The 17,284-nt window shown below is 48.3% G+C and overlaps 2 protein-coding genes across 5 annotated transcripts; both read right to left on the minus strand.

Annotated features, from left to right (window-relative positions):
* Positions 1-1,569: 1,569 nt before the first annotated feature.
* Positions 1,570-10,606, minus strand: nmbr (neuromedin B receptor). Its single transcript, XM_057017469.1, has 5 exons — positions 9,841-10,606; positions 6,415-6,556; positions 6,114-6,323; positions 3,292-3,530; positions 1,570-3,136 (listed from the first exon to the last, which is right to left on the minus strand). The coding sequence occupies exons 1-5, from the start codon at positions 10,254-10,256 to the stop codon at positions 2,974-2,976; spliced, it is 1,170 nt and encodes a 389-aa protein (XP_056873449.1). The 5' UTR covers positions 10,257-10,606; the 3' UTR covers positions 1,570-2,973.
* Positions 10,607-12,871: 2,265 nt separating this feature from the next.
* gje1a (gap junction protein epsilon 1a) lies at positions 12,872-17,176 on the minus strand. 4 transcript variants are annotated; one of them, XM_057016878.1, is made up of 5 exons: positions 16,942-17,176; positions 15,663-15,845; positions 14,646-14,843; positions 14,293-14,517; positions 12,872-14,127 (listed from the first exon to the last, which is right to left on the minus strand). In XM_057016878.1, the coding sequence occupies exons 1-4, from the start codon at positions 17,002-17,004 to the stop codon at positions 14,320-14,322; spliced, it is 642 nt and encodes a 213-aa protein (XP_056872858.1). In that variant the 5' UTR covers positions 17,005-17,176; the 3' UTR covers positions 12,872-14,127; positions 14,293-14,319. The 4 variants fall into 4 exon arrangements, with proteins under 4 accessions (XP_056872858.1, XP_056872857.1, XP_056872859.1 ...); XM_057016877.1 differs by having other exon boundaries at positions 12,872-14,517; positions 16,942-17,175; XM_057016879.1 differs by having other exon boundaries at positions 12,872-14,517; positions 16,938-17,170.
* Between the last annotated feature and the right edge of the window lie 108 nt (positions 17,177-17,284).

Below are 17,284 nucleotides of genomic sequence, written 5' to 3' on the forward strand. Positions count from 1 at the left end.
TCCGACACATCGGGACCCCAGATTTTCCGATTATGTGTCTGGATCGGCCAAAGCGGCTCCGTCAGAACCTGTCAGAACTTGTTGAAAGGATGAACCGACAGCTGAGGTTAGCTGGAGCTCTTAGCATTAGCGGTGAAGCTGCTGGCCCCAAACGCAGAGGGAACCATCTCCAATAAACCAAACCAAAGGTCACATGACCGAGGATCACATGACTGATTCAACAGTAACCCCGACGTCCACGAGAGGTTCTTTAAATGCTCTCAATGATCCAATTAACCTGTTTTTTTTTAGCAGAAGTTAGCAGAAATGTAGCAGAGAACATCCTGGACGAGTCCATCAGCAGGAGATCAGCTTCCAGCTTTGTCTCCTCCTCCTCTTCCTCCTCCTCCTCTTCCTCACTGCAACATGAGTGATTTTCTCTACTTGTTGTTCTTCTATCTTTGTGAGGACCCCCCCTACTGCTGACCCTGACCTCAACATTCAAACCGAGTCCGACCCTCAGAGGACGGACGTCTCAGGTGAGACGGAGCGCCTGGCGAGCTGAGAACATCCGTCCATAAACATCGTCAGGAGAGGACGCGTCCAGAAACTGGAGAAGGTGGAACGAAATCCTTCAGCTTCCGTTGCTGAATATTCACAGAAAACCACCTCAGAAGGAGAAGACCCACACACACACACACACACACACACACACACACACACACACACACACACATACACACACACACATACACACACACAGTGCTCTTTTAGATGCTTTGGTTCTAATGAGAAATTCATGAATAAATTAGCATGTCAATGATGAGAGAAGCAACAAAAATCTTTGCTATGGATTCTGAAAATGACGTGTGTGTGTGTGTGTGTGTGTGTGTGTGTGTGTGTGTGTGTGTGATACCAGATTTAATTTCGAGCTTCTCAACACCAGGTTTAATTCATAGGGATGCGTTTGTGTGGTCTGATTGATCTGGTCGTAACAAACGTCATTACGGGAGAAAACGAGCTGCCTCCATTTTTAAACTGATGGATCCAAGCTGGAAAATCGGCTGATTCCTGATCGAGGCCTCAGGAGCCAGATTTGTCCTCGGTGGACGCCAACGACGAAGGTGTGGACACGTGTGAAGGGCCGGTTGGGCTCAATCATGCTTCATACGCATGGCTGCAGATCAATAGCGTTCCATCTGCACGTAATGGTCATCATCTTCCTCGCCGACGTTCCTAAACGCCTCATCAGTGACATTCTGGCCTGATCTCCAGGAAAATCTCATCTCTGGGAGATCTCCAGCAGGAAAGCGTCTCTGCCCACAGATGCCACTTAACTGCATAGATGGGGAGCAGATTGGTTCTCTCTCTCTCTCTCTCTCTCTCTCTCTCTCTCTCTCTCTCTCTCTCTCTCTCTCTCTCTCTCCTCTCTCTCTCTCTCTCTCTCTCACACACACACACACACACACACACACACACACACATTCCATTAACGTATTTCACTTCTGCCGGCTGCTTGAGCGAGCATGAAGATGTGGAGGAGCAGCTTTATTAGGCTGCTGCTGATGGAAACATGAATCAGACGGAAAAGAACATCCTTTATCTTTATTGAAGATCATAAAAATATAATCAGCGGTGACGTCGACCAATCATAACAAAGGTCCAAAACAAGAGAGCTGCTTTCCCGTGAATCCTCCAAGGGCGACATAACGATGCTAGCGCTGATGCTAACGTCGGCTTTCTCAATCAATGCTGACCCAAGTCGGTCATTTTTCGTCTCACGTGTTGATTTGCACCCACAATTATGGGGTGGATGTTAGAGAGGACAGGAAGTCGCGCTGGAGGCGTTAGCATAAATGTTGTTACGTTGCAGCTGCGCACCGCAGTGACAGAAAGTCGTTAGTTACGTTCATATTTGATGCATTTCAGGACAGTGAAGTGAAGGACGCGGCGACCGTGCTAGCTGCTGGGTGCGACAGCGTGCAATATTAACACAGATCTGTGTACATAATAGAGCAACTCAGGCAAATATCACACCCTCCTCGTGACAGCAGTTTCATGGATATTAGTGAGCTATGTGGCTAAACTGTCCACCTTGGATGTCCTGAGGTGGTAGCTGCCTGCTGGGGGGGACTGGTTGTACATCAGCATGCTAACAGCTAACATTTGAATGTAGAGGATCCTCCGGGATGGACATTTCTGCAATTTTAATCTCATTATTCCATAACTTCAGTGAAAGGAACCAAAGTGATGTCATCAGCAAACGTTCTCTTAAGTGTCGGCCGTGCTGGCGGCACCGTTTCTCCTGCTGACAGGTTCAACCTCCTACAGATTAGCTGAGATGCTTTCAGTCTTTCAAGCCACGGATCATTTTGGCTGCAGTTATGCTCAATTACCTCTGAAGAGTGTTGAAAAGGAGACAGCCAGCGATTAGCCTGATCACAAATATCCACACATCAACACGTGTTCAGCAAACATGTGCAAAAACATGAATCATGAAGCAAAAACACCCAACATGGACCCGCTGAGAAGGTCCACGTGACCAGAACATCACAACAATCACAGGAACACCGAGAAACAAGTGGCAACAAGCAAGAAAGTGAAGCAGCATCGGGACTGCCGGGGAGGGGAGGACTCTTCCTGCTGACCGGGCTCCGCCCACTCACCTCCAGGTCAACAACCATCGCCTCCGTTGAGGCAACACAAACGTTAACGTTAGCGTGCAGCACACCATGTCTGACGCTACAGGAGTGGCGTGAACGTTGACAAACGTGACATTTACAGACGTCTGTGCTCAGACCAGGTGGACAAATAAAACAGTCCCACGTGTTTTGTTAAAGTTTCTCGAAAATGGCGCGACCCCTGCTGACCTTTAGTCTGAGCGAGCTTCTTCTTGGGTTGGCAGGTTGAAACTGATTTGAGGGGACAGGAGAGCAACAGTCATTCAATCGGCAGAGGCGTAGCCGACCCCCTCCGGCCGCTCCCTGTGCACCTTCATAAAGCCACTTCCTGCCTGGTGGTGCTACCGTTGGCCGCCGAAGCCACGATGGCGGCGGTGGGCGTGGCCTTCTTGATAGACGTGAGGCGGATGTGGGAGGTGCTGTGCAGGTAGCTGGCCTGGCGCTCTTTGCGAGCGCCCCGGCCGCATCGCAGCTGACTGGGAAAGAAGGAAGCCCCACGTTAGCCATCCCATAATCTGCTGTTAAAGACCATCAGGCAGAAAACGAGAGCATCGACAACAGAAAAAAGCCAACAAAAGCCTCTCTGCATTCAAGCTAACGAGCTAACGTGGGATTTACAGGGAGTCCCGACCTGTTGAAGTGGCGCCGGAAACTCTCGCTGAGCAGGTAAAGAGCGAAGGGGTTGACACAGGAGGAGGAGAAGCTGAGGACCCGGGCCAGCAGGGTGATGACCAGGTGGGCCAGCGACAGGTCCATCTGGTGGTAGTGGAAGGAACGGTACATGTAGAGAACGTGGTTGGGGAACCAGCACAGGGCAAAGAGACCCACGAACACCAGGACGATCTTGGCCAGACGCTTCCTGGTCTCGATCTGGAGGAGAGAAAGGGGATCGGGATCAGGGTTTGGAGCTGTCCTCGGCCGCTCCAGACATCCTCTGGAGGAACCATTAGATGAGCTTCTTGTTCCAGCAAAGAACAGCTGTTCTGACAGGAATGGTCACGGGCGCTCGGGTACCTCAGCTACAAGCTAAAAGGTTCCTCTGATGGACGGATGCTCGTCCTCATCAGGAGGATGAATAAGGTCGCAAACACCAGTGGAAACGTCAGCCATGTTCCGCAGAGTGTTTCTCCATGTCCACAACGGCACAGCTTTGACCTTTTGACGTGCGTTTGGACGGATGGAGGCTCCTGGAGGAACCGTGTGATGCAGCCAGCAGAACCAGTGAGGCGGAACAAACGTGTTTGTGTCTCCGTGGACCCGACTTCTCCAAACTAAACACACAGTGACGTTACAAACCCTCGTTTATCTCATGTGAACCTTCTTTTAAGCTAAACATGGAACAGCACGGAACGTAGTCAGAGAACAGCATGGAACATAGTTAGAGAACAGAACGAACGAGTAGTCAGAGAACAGCACGGAACGTAGTCAGAGAACAGAACGGAACGTAGTCAGAGAACAGCACGGAACGTAGTCAGAGAACAGCACAGAACGTAGTCAGAGAACAGCACAGAACGTAGTCAAAGAACAGCACGGACGTAGTCAGAGAACAGCACGGAACGTAGTCAGAGAACAGCACAGAACGTAGTCAAAGAACAGCACAGAACGAACTAGTCAGAGAACAGCACAGAACGTAGTCAAAGAACAGAACGGAACGTAGTCAGAGAACAGCATGGAACGTAGTCAAAGAACAGAACGGAACGTAGTCAGAGAACAGCACGGAACGTAGTCAGAGAACAGAACGGAACGTAGTCAAAGAACAGAACGGAACGTAGTCAGAGAACAGCACGAACGTAGTCAGAGAACAGCACGGAACGTAGTCAAAGAACAGAACGGAACGTAGTCAAAGAACAGACGGAACGTAGTCAGAGAACAGCACAGAACGTAGTCAGAGAACAGCACGGAACGTAGTCAGAGAACAGCACGGAACGTTGTCTGACTGCACAAACAGACCAGCCAAAGAGGTCCGGTGATCCTGCTCTCTGATTGGCTGCCAGGCTCTGGTGTTTTTCTGAGGACACCGCTCCAGGCTACAGTCTGTGTGTGTGTGTGGTGTGTGTGTGTGAGCTGCTGACTACAGCAAAGCCTCCTGGGAGTTGGAGGCAGCCAGAGACCGTTGAGGTGTCACAGGTGCTGGACCTCCCGGGTCTTTGCTGTCCTTCATTTACAAACGATGTTTTATTTTAATAAACATAAAAACAAATCAGCTGGTCTCATGAGGATCGTGGTCTCCACCCGTGTGTCGGCACGTCTGACTGTTGCCGCGGTTCCACGTGGCGGCGGCCCGACCTGTGTGGAGATTATGTGATCTACTGCTGGGCTGCTGATTGGTGGACGGCTGCTGCAGCCCTGATGCAGGTTCTGTGGGGGGGTTCTGCTCTGGTGTCACGGGTTCGCTCCATAAACAGGGACTCGGGATTCTGCTGCTGTCCCTCCCTGGCTGTGGTCTGATTTCCACTGCAGCAGCATTCATCACCTAAACGTGGGAGAAGAACGTCTCTTTCTGACGTCGGCAGCGAGCGTTGGACCGGCTGAACGTCAGCACACCGTCGCCGTGGCAGCAGAGGGACGAGGAGCAGATGTCAATTACCATCATTTGATTTGTTCTGTTGAATTTTTCTTTCTTGAGCAGATAAAACAGGATGAGATGGGTTTGAGCCTCAGGACAGAGAAATCCTGGTCTCCATAAACGGATCAAGCGGCCCACTGGGTCGTGGTGCATCTGATCCCTCTTCTTTCCTCTTTGATCCTTTGATCTTTAGGATGTTTGTGATTTAAAGCAGAAAATGAGCAGGAATGCTTATTTCTGCCGCTCCCCTCCATCATTTCCACATTTGACCTCTTCCCGCCCTCGTTTCTTTAAATGCTTCTGAAATCGGGACCATTTTGAGTCCTTTTGCGTTGCAGTTCCTCCCGTCACATCTGATTACGGATCATCTTCTAATCTGACTGTGAGTGCAGCAGATGTTGACGGCGTTCCCGGTGGGACATTTTCCCTCCCTCAGCAGGAGGAATCAGCCGATCTCCGCAGGCGCATCGATGCCGCGCCTGCAGCCGCTGCAATAATTGACTTCTGACCTTCGATGTCATGACAGTTTGATTCTGTGTTGAGAAGGCAGGAACACGGAGCAGGAAGAGGAAGCTGATCCAGGCTGCTCATCACAGACCCTGCTTATTGATCATTTATTGATTTGTCCTCTGCTGATTAACCTGGAAAAGTCAAATCAATTAGCTGGTGATAACTTGCTAATGGCGTTAGCACGTTTTCGCAGATGAAGATGTTAACACTCCTCAGAAGAACTTATAAGTGACGCTCAATAACGGCGGGGTCGGCGCTGTTATCCTGCTATCGGCTCTGACTGTTCTGATGGAGATCTCTGAGATCAGGAAGTGCTTCCTAGCTCTTCCCCTATGGGATGAGAACAACAATCAGTCCAGGGGGCGACGCCGGCTCACCTGTCTCCTGGTGTGCTCCTGGACTTCACCTGGCATGTCGTGGGCGCTCTTCATGAGCGTTCGAGCGATGTGGTAATAATACACCGAGATGATGACCAGAGGAATCAGGAAGTAAACCAGGAAGATCATGACTGAGTGGATCTTTGGGTGCATCTGATTGGACATAGGATACGGCACACAGTTCATGAAGGTGGCGTTAGCGCCGTGACCCTGAGAGGGGAGAAGAAAGAAGGTTAACGACTCCTCTGTGGAGGTAGCGAATCACGATTAACCAGGCTAAACTAGGAGAGAAACGCTTCACCTGCATGGAGACAACCTGAGAGAAAACGGCCTCGGGGATGGCGAGCAGGACCGACAGCAGCCAGATGGAAACGGCCTTCAAGCAAGTCCAAAAAACAGCGCTGGAGGTCTGGATGTCCATCGGGTTCACAATGGCCTTGTACCTGATGGACAAACGGAGACAGAAGACCAGACGAGTCACAGAAGAACAGCTGGATCAAGTATCAAACTGTCCAACATTATTTCAAAGGTTAAACTGTGGAATCTGCAATGCATCATGGGTCCATGAACGAAGATGAAGATGAAGATGAGAGGTCTTCTTGTCCTGCAGGTTCTCTCCATGACAAACAGGAAACAGACGGAGTCTTCATGGAGGCATCAAAGCAGGACTGAAGGTCCCTAGAACAGCGTTCTGATTGAATTCGTCCCTGTGATGAAGCGGAAAAAGTGTCCAACGACGTTGTTATTGAAACATTTTCTCTCTTTTCCTTAATGTCCTCAGGACAAAAATAGGGTGACCTCCTTTTTTCTTTCAGAACCTTTGAGGTTCTCCTTCAGGCGATGCTTCTGCGGCCAAGAGCTGAAAAGAAAATCAATGTTGGGTGAAAAGCTCCATTCTTCTGCTCCGCCTCTGCTTTGATTACTACTTTTGCTATTTGGAGACATCTGATCCTCAGCATTCGAGTGGATCTCAGACTGGAAGATCCTTCTGGTTTCTTGTTACGTCCCTGATCCGTTCTTCATGACGAGACGTCTGAGGATTATTCGTCAGTAGTTTGTTTTCACATCACGTGAAGACAGACGGTCTGGTTCTGACCCGAACCTCCAGTTTTCATCAGAATCTTGGCTCAGACATTTGAAAAAAGTTCCCCTTTTAGTGATTATGACAAAAGAACCTTCAGCTCTTTGTCCTGATGGAACATTCATCCTCTCCAGCTGACTGAATCACACTGATTGCAGGATCTGTTTACTTTCATCCCCACCTTGTGTGTGTGTGTGTGTGTGTGTGTGTGTGTGTGTGTGGTGTGTGTGTGTGTGTGTGTGTGTGCGTGCTGCTCTTTCCGCGTGTGTTTTAGTGCCCTCTGGTGGAGATGTCCCTTCTCTTCATGTCCCGCCACAAACTGATGAAGACCCACTGAGGCTGAAACCAAATTTTAACCCTTTTTTGAAAACACCCCCTAAGAAACAAGACACCGCACTCATCACCCGACGCTGTCAGCCAGCTGCTACGTCAAAGAGTCAACAGCTGTCGTCAGTAGCGATAGTTGCCATGGTTCTGGTGTTATTCCTGGACCCGTGGCATTCATAAAACGCAGGGTTGTGTAATAATTTTAGCTACGGATGAATTAAATTCTTGTCACGAACAATTTTAAATACCCCTGATGATCCCAATCATGGCTAAATGTTGGCGTGTCGTTGCCGATGATTTAATATATTTGATATTTGATATTTTCAACGGCGTTCCAGAATAACTCGCTGACATGAGAAAGATTGAAAAGTTTCTCTACCCCTTTGGCTTAAGCGAGGTCCTGGTTTGCCTTCATTCCAAGGGCTGTGTGGCCCCGCCCCCCAACCTGAGGGAGAATTATGAACATCAAGAACGTGCAAAACCAGGATCTGACTGGTAGAACTGGGATCAGTCTCAGCCGCTGAAGCTCTCAGCACAGTTGTTTCCCTCACTCAGCTCCTCCAACTCATCCTGGACTGAGGAGAACTCCAGAGGATCTTCAGTCACTCTCAGATGTTTCTGCATCAATCCTTCATGTTGTCTGTCTCACACACACACACACACACACGCACGCACACACACACACACACACACACAACACACACACACACACACACACACACACACACACACACACACACACACACCTGCTCACTGCTCAGATCAATACTTCAGCCATTATAAGGTCATCAATATTTGCCAAACCACCTCTCAGGCACAGTGACAACAAGGATCTTTTAACACAACAGATCCTTTTGGACCCAAACACAAACTGAATCAAGCTCAGGTGACCTGATCACCAATCAGCACCTGGACTCTTCTGATGAACAGCTGAAGGTCAGAAGATCCATGTGGGGGTTTGATGGGCTGAAGTCTTCCTTCGTGCTGTGGTGCTTTGCATTAGCTAAGGTTTGTGCTCAGGTTCCTTCCTGCTGCCTCCAGAGTGAAGCTGCTTCTCCGTTAGTAAAGTCTTTCCTGAGAAAATCCCAACTGTCTGCTCTGCTCAGTCAGACTGAGAAACTCCAACATTTCTCCCTCGTCTTGACTCTCAGGATTGATGAGCTCTGTCTGTTGGGCTCACCAGGAGGCTCAATACTTCACGGAGAATTAGCCCGTTAATTGCTAATTAAAGCGCCATTTTGTGCCTCAGTAGAGAGTTTGAATGGACGGGACGGACAGGTTTCCTGTCTCCACGGCAATGGACACGAGACGATGGCTGGTTCATTAGCATTATGACAGGTTGGACAAACAAACAGCACGTCAGGACCTCAGACCTCCACATCCACCTCAGGTCCTCTGTGTCAGTGTTTTTGATTAAGTCCCCTGTAGGCAATAAAGATGAGCGTAGTGACACACTTGACTGGTCTGACCTTCTGATCATCTTCACGGTTAGATCAGCTCCTGATGGCTCGCGTCCCACCCAGGAAGAGCTAATACATTCATTCTGATCTCCTCAGCTACAATTCTTCTTCTTCTTACAAGATAAAAGAAAATTGAAGATGATGTTTGACTTATTCCTTTGGAGAAGGTCTGACATCAGGCTCCAGCTGAGAACAGATTTATTGCTGATCCAGCACCTTCAGACACAGTAATAACCCACAGAGACGATCGACGCCTCAGGCACCAACTACCGCTGCTCACGCTGACCTTTGACCCCGACCCAGACGACTCTGCCCACATTCTTACCTCAATCAAGGTGACCTCAACACTCGCCTGATGGAGCCAACAACCAACGCTGGTCACACTTACTGATTGAGCGATTTATACCTGTTCTAAACAGGAGGGGGCGCTGTTGCGGAGGTGCTCATTAACGCACAATTGATGCATTAATTAAAATTCACCGATTTAAATGATTGTGCTTTGAACTAATTCAATCAGATGCAGAATAATTCACATTTATATGTTTTGTAAATTAAATTAAATGTTTTCCTGAATTGTTAGAAATTAAACTCAAATTTGAAAGTCACAAAAAAATTAAAATAATACTTTTTTCGGGTGAAATGATTATTTTTCTGGTTTCTTTCTGTAGCTCGTTATTTAATTGAATTTTATCTCGTCTGCAGTAATTTACATATGAAATGTTTGCTGTCATCACACCCTAAAATGTCCGATGATTTATTGATTAAATAGCTCCATATATACTTTCGAAACTCAAAACTGGAGTTGTCCCAACTCCAACATTAATATGAATGTTCTGCTGATTAACAGGGACGCGCGTACCTGTCCGCGCTGAGCGCCGTGAGCGTGAACACCGACACGCCGACCGAGGTGAGCTGAATGACGGGGATGAGTTTGCACGCCGCCTCGCCGAACACCCACTCCTCGGAGAAGTAGCGGAAGGCGTCCACGGGGACGCAGGTGACGAGCAGCAGCAGGTCCCCCACCGCCAGGCTGGAGATGAAGATGTTGGGCACGCTGCGCATGGCGCTGTTGGTGATGAAGATCTTCACCAGCGTGATGTTGCCCAGCAGACCCACGGTGATGATCAGGATGTACACCGAGGTCATGACGCAGCGCACCACCAGGTGCACCGTTTCCGTGCCGTCCGAGGTCGCCCACCAGCCGGGATCCTCCGTGGAGTTCCCCGGGTCCCCGCTCAGGAATGGAGATAAGTCGGACAGCAGCTCGTCGTCCATCGCGGCGCAGCGAAGAGCGGAGCTCCGTGCGTAAAGACGCAGAGAGAGCGGAGGGTTTCAGAGAGGGGCACGGAAAGTTCCTGTGACTGCTGAGACTGTCTGTCTGTCTGTCTGTCTGTCTGTCTGTCTGTCTGTCTGTCTGCCTGCCTGTCTGTCTGTCTCTCTGCCTGCCTGCCTGTCTACCTGTCTGCCTGCCTGCCTGCCTGTCTGTCTGTCTCTCTGCCTGCCTGCCTGTCTACCTGTCTGCCTGCCTGCCTGCCTGCCTGCCTGCCTGCCTGCCTGCCTGTCCGTCCGTCCGAGTGTCTGTCTGTTGCCTGACCCACTGTTATCTGTTTATGAGCCTGACTGAGACTGACGCTCAAAAAAGCAAAGAGGCTCTGGTAATGCTACGGTGTGTGTGTGCGCGCGCGTGTGTGTAAGAGAGAGAGAGAGAGAGTGATAGAGAGAAAAAGAATATTGACACAGTAACTGATTTAAAATTATTCTGAACTGTGATAACGGATGGATAGGTGGATGATGGATGGATGATGGATGGATGGATTGATGGGTGGATGATGGATGGATGGATGGATGGATGGATGGATGGATGGATGGATGGATGGATGGATGGATGGACGGACGGATAGATGGGTAGATGGTGTTCAAACATATTTAGCTGTATATGGGGGACAGACAGACAGGCAGACAGACAGACAGACAGACAGACAGACAGACAGGCAGGCAGAGAGAGAGACAGACAGACAGACAGACAGGCAGGCAGAGAGAGAGACAGACAGGCAGAGAGGCAGGCAGAAAGACAGGCAGGCAGAGAGAGAGACAGACAGGCAGGCAGGCAGGCAGGCAGACAGACAGGCAGACAGACATTGGTTGATGGGGGCTGATGTTGGAGCTGAATAAAAACTTGTCACTATTATTGTCAAATGTGAGCATTAAATGAAATGAGTGTGTTTTTGTTTACCTGATTGTTTGTGTTCTTCTACAGTTCCAGACATCTGTTAAATGTGTTTAAATAAAACACAGTTCTGATCTGTATTTTTTGAGTTTCCTCATTTTCAGAACTTTTGACACCTGTCAGGACGAGACCTTTGGGGGCGTGGCTACAACCCCTGCCGACCAATCAGAACAAACAGATCCTGACCTGGGGGTGGAGCCCTATAGTGGTTAGAAACAATTAATCGTAACGATGACAGGGTTTCCATGGGTGGATACTGTAGACGGTCACCATGGTACCATACCGGGCGTTAATCACCCGCCACGTGGAAGGAAATGACCCTTGTGTTCTTGGTCTTTGGTGCGTTTCTCCAACAGCTGTTTCCAGATGAAAGCAGATGTTCTGAAACCGTTCTGCTTGTCATTTTTTCACTGACTTAACATTCTGGGATGGAGCCATCTGGAGCTCGTGGTTCTGCTGGTCCAGGAAGAGAAGCAGCCTTCGGAGCCTGACTGATCCGATGGACTTGTGCCTATTCTTCAGTAGCATTTCCTGTTTCATCCAGCTGGAACATGATCAGCAACTTCTGAGTTAAATAAAATCACATCCGAATGTTTTTTTTTTTACTACAGAAAAACTAAAGTTGGAGATTCAGTTGTGGTTGCAAGTTCGTCAGTCATTTATTCAAACAGGAGACCTCCCCAAGGTGCCCACCAGGGGGCGTGTCCGGGCATTTACAGAACAGAACAGTAATAAAAGGGTCGGAAACATTCTCTGGGGAACATCAAAGTGCTGAACTAATGAAACAAAATGGTGGTCACAGACTTTTCCCTCCTTTAATCTTTAAAATCAAAGTCAGAGCAAGAGCAGAGATGCCAGAGCTCGGTTCTGATGGTCAGAAACACCTTCATGTTCTGTAAATGTCAATAAATAAAACAGTCAAAGGAACACCGAAAGAGTTAGTTTTATCCATCGCAACAAACCAGTTAAACAGGAAAATCAAAACTGGATTCTAGAAATGCAACGTTGATTTTTATTGTTGGACTTTTCTCAGACCGTCCCAGTGACGCCTCATCCTGGGAAACCTCTTGGACGCAGCTCCAGTTTGGGATTTAATTCTTAAAACATGGCGCAGAGCTAACTCACCATAGTCTTCCAACCTGATTACAGAGAAGCACTTTTGCATACACAATTTCTCTTTATCTTTTTAAAAACGGAACCCCCCTAGTGACTCAAATTGACATCAAATGTTATAACCACATAAAGCACCAACTTAACCCTTAGTTGACAGTGTAGCAAGAAAAACTGGGGATGTGGTGACACATTTTAAATGCAAAGATCTAAATATGCAGTTTATTATCCACAGATTGCTATTACTAACCTGTAAACGGTGATCAGTGACAAAAGCTCCGCAGGCCTGGTCACTAAGCTAACACAAATACTAGCTAGTTTATGTGATGACCCTGAGGAGCTGGTGGGCTATGGATCATGCTATTCTGATGGTAAAATCACAAAGGATTCCTCAGATTATTGTTTTGAATCGACTGAACTCAATTAAATTAGCATCGACTTGAGAGCTTCTATGGTTTCTGCGTGCGCAAGGAATAAAGTACACAACAAATTGCATCAGAGCAGGAAAACAGGAGGTAATCAGCGACAGTTGATGTATTTCACCAGCAGAAAGTAAAGTTTTGCATTTTTATTCTATAAACGAGACAAAACAGTTGCAGGAAAAGTTAAAACGACAGTATCAGAACACAAAGTCCAAGCACAGGAGTCACACACCTATCTCAGACCTTCTGAAGGCCTTCAACGGTCTTTCTTTGCCTCTGAGATCAGAAGGTCTACAGAAAAACCTTAAAGTCTCCGAGGATCTGAAATAAGGTTTTGATCCACTTTTGTCTGCAATGTATGCATTTTAGTACCTGAGATGATAAACACATTGCTGAAAACTTGGTAACAAAAGTTGGATGGATGTCTGATAAGAAGTACAACTTCACAAACATGAGAGGTAATCTTCGTTAACCACGGTGACATTTTGTGTATCGCGTGTGAAGCTACGAGCTAACATGCTAACGCCCTGATGAAGGACCCGACGTGGACAAAAACTCATGTTAAAAGCAAAGTGAATGTTTCCAGACTCAATCAGCAGCTATGGTTACTGTTCATCCACAAAAGAATAGCTAGAAAATAAACCGAACTGGGCTCCGAAATGAAAAAAAACTATCAGATTTTTCATCCATCTGTTAAAATAATCAATAACGAAGCGATCTTGCTAGCCTGACCTCTGAATAACATGCTACAATCGTTGATAGTTGGTACTTATCGACAGTTTTCCTCAACGTTCCCTTCGTTAAGTATTAGTCCTGATTCCACCAGTTTTATTGATTGGTTGATTTTGGATCTCCTCCCTCAAAGTCACAGACGATACCTGAACCTTCACAAGCTTATCGCCTCCTTCTCGAGGCTCTGACCCAGTTGGGCTCTGACCCGGTCGGGTTCGACCCCGGGGGCCGGCGCCAGCGAGGGCCAGCGGCGGAGAGCAGGACGTTGTGTTTGGAGGCAGCAGCACACGCAGATCAGGAGCGTCAGGAGCAGGTCACGCGTGCTCGGGTCCAGTTTGTGGGTCACATGTGAGTAGCACCTGTACAGAGTCTGGGGTCCACCTGTACCTCACACACCACCATGTGATCATACTGCACTGATGAAATCACGTGTTAAAACTCCAGTTCTTCCAGAAGATTATCCCATCACGGGACGAAGGTCAACCTCCAGGAACATGGATTTGATAAACCATCTAAGAACCAGACTTACCTGAACTCTAAATCATCATAGTTACAATAAGTCTTTCAGCCGTATTGTAGAAAAAAATCTGATTAAACTTTGTCCACCATGTTCATACAACACTTGCTGACACGGCCAATTAAGACCTTCTGACACCTGAAATACAACCAGAGATGATCCGTCAGGAATATTTCAGACTGTTAGCTGGAGCCACAGACTCATGGTGGACCAAAGGTGAAGTTCTGCTCTGATGTTAGCCTCCTCTTTGGTAAAAGTTCAGCGTTAGCTAACCGTGAGCCGAGTAAAGTGTCATGTTTTCACCTTTTTCGCACGTGTCCGTTTGTGTTGTCACTGGTTGTTGAGATAACCGAGCCGCCGACAGAGTATCTCAAAGATCTCAGCGACACAGAGAAGTATGGTGATGACAGTGAAGGTGTACATGGCACTGAGGAAGATGGTCTTCTCAAAGTGTTCAGGAACCATGCACTTGGTCACATTAAAGGTCTTTTCCAGAGCACTCGCGTCACACATGTACAGAGGGTGGACCTGGTGGAGAAAACACAGGCGCAGGGGTGAAGGCACGTCTCAACAATGGTGAGGTTTGGATGGAACCAAAGTGAAGGTTCTTTAAGTCTAAGTCAGGACAGCTGCTGCCTCCTGGAATCTCTACCAACCTGGAAGCCAAAAAGGTGGCTCTGCAGCCAGAAGGCAATGACTTCCAGAATGATACGCAGAAGAACAGAAATTATGTAGAAGACGGTGTAGATGGGCCGTTCCAGGATCTCCTCCTGGTCAATGTTCTTACAGGCTGCATAGAGGTGAAACACAGCTCCAGGAACTAATACTGTCACTAACTGTAGAGCCCAGAACACCTGGAGAAGGAGAAGAAAGACTGGAGTTATGACGGAATAAAATGGAACATTTACAGATGATTAAGAGCAACGGGGTCTGAAAACAGCAGATCTTCTCAGTGGACATCTTCCCCAACACTGAGAGGGACTCATCTGCCTCCAAGCATCCACATATATATCTTTTTCTGGGTGGAGCTTTAGGGTTCTTTGCTGTATCTTGACAGTTCCCGGAGCTGGACTCTCCTGGGTCTAGATCTTTGTTCCCGGGTTCTGCTGGAGCCACTCGTCCAGCTTGGGGGTAACAGCGCCAAGTGTCACTGACTGTCTTCACAGCTCTTTCAGGTTCTCCAGTTTCCTCCAGGTTGTTCCATCTTCCTGATGGTGGTGTCCTTCAGGACGACCACCTCTATCCCTGCAGCCATGTTCTCCTCGTTCTCCACCACTACGATGTTCACCTGGATCACCATCACCAGTTTGTCTGTATCTGGAAGTCCCACCAGGATCTTAACACCCTTGTTCTCCACCGTTTCCAGTCCAAATTCGTCATTTCTGTTTCACCCATCTCTGGTGAACGTTAGGGTCCGACTCTTTATTTTCCTGTAATTCTGTCGCTGAAAATTCTGCCAAGTTCTGCCGTTTCCTCACAGAGTTCTAAAGCAGAGCGACACTTTAACGTTCTTTTAATGACCTCCTTCTTCTCTGCTTCTTTATCATTTAGCAGCGAGCAGCTCATTACTGCCCCCTGACGACTGTCAGCTGCCGTTAAAGAGCATTTTCTGGCTCCCGAAACACAAAAAGCTGATTCCAGAACCGGCCCCCGGGCCCAGGGGTGCTGCGTACCTGAGGCGTGATGGGTCTGAACTGGTTGTAGCAGTACAAGTTGAGTTCTCGGCGGTCGGGGTCACAGCTGAAGTGCAGCGCCTCATTCCCGTAGACGGCAAAGCCGAGAACGCCCAGGAAGAACATCCGTACTGAGCCGAAGAACAAGGTGTGGAACTGGCCTATCACAGTAGGAGGCCTGAGCTGGAACACACACACACACACACACACACACACACACACACACACACACACACACACAGAGAAAACAGCTTTTGTCAGTCAGATAAATGCAGCAGCTCTGAGCTCCAAAGCAAAACCCCATCAGGTGAAACATCTCCGTGTTTTCCGCTCCCCGCCGACACCGACCAAAGCTCCAGACTCTCCCGACTGTCCCGAGTGGAAACAGATCACACTCGTTTGCGTTGACGCCGCCGGACTGTCAGGAAAGTCTGAAGGTCAAACAGGGTCAGCAACGGCGAGCGTCTCCGCTCAGGTCTACTCACGCATCCTTCATAGAAGTTTTTGATGTAGTTTAAGGACATGTTTGGCTTCTCGCTGTCCCCTGTTTAATTCCGGGGCTGTTCTGGGCCCTCATGGCTGGTCGGCTGCTGGCACCAGTTAAAGGCCACCGACGGGAGAGCTACTGGATCTCCAGTTGACCCCCCCGCCCCCCTCCCCTCCCCTCTCCATCTATCCTCAAAGCCTGTGTCAATGCATATTTTTGCCTTTTATCCCTCCATCAATTGACGTGCTCAGTAGAAAAAGGACAACAGAGCTGTCTCTGGGCGGCAACAATGGCCTGGTGGGGGACATGTGGTCAGTGCATTATAATCCCTGTAGAACTGTGTCAGCAAAAAAAACAACCTCCAGTTACACACAATGCAGAGAGGGAGATCACAAACATGCAACAAAATACAATGCTGCCAGCCGGGTTAGGGAGGACTATCGGTTTCTCCGCTCTGTTGGCTGAACTTGAGAGATTTTATTGTCAACAGAATCCATCAAATCCAATCAAATCACCTGTTTGTCAAGGTAAATAGAATCGCAGTTTCGAGCTCACACTTTGTTCACACATGAATAAATAAATAAAAAAGAAACGTGAAAAGTGGAAAAGAGTGATGACAACACACCCTGCACTGCAAATACTTCTGGAAGAGCATTGACGGAGCTGCTGTTGTCCCAAAATACAGTCAGTCCCGTTGGCCAGCAACACAGACAGAAAGCCCGAGAGTAACGAGTCAAACTCCAACAGCCAAAAATCGGACAAAGTCAAAGAAAATCAAGTCCACACACCAACCGTAATCCAGGCGGCGTGTTGTTCATTCCCCCCTCTTTTTCCACTCAGGGATCCTAAACTCATGCCAGTTTGCGGTACCTTGCGGGACAGAGTGCAGCGATTAAGATACAGAAAATGCAACTGGATCACCTCCTGTCGCACCTTTCAAAATAAACCCAGAGAGGAGCTGAGGGCAGAATGAACCTGTTTCTGAGAGGCTGTCAGCACACAGACAAAAAGTGAAAATGACCTCAGAGGACCTCGTAAAAGTGTAAAACAGATAGTAAAAATAGACTTTAAACAATGGGTGACATCATCGCCTCTCATCACAGACAAACCCTCCGACAGCAATTTGGAAAGCTCT

The sequence above is a fragment of the Takifugu flavidus genome, chromosome 19, assembly GCF_003711565.1.
Source record: "Takifugu flavidus isolate HTHZ2018 chromosome 19, ASM371156v2, whole genome shotgun sequence".
NCBI lineage: Eukaryota > Metazoa > Chordata > Actinopteri > Tetraodontiformes > Tetraodontidae > Takifugu > Takifugu flavidus.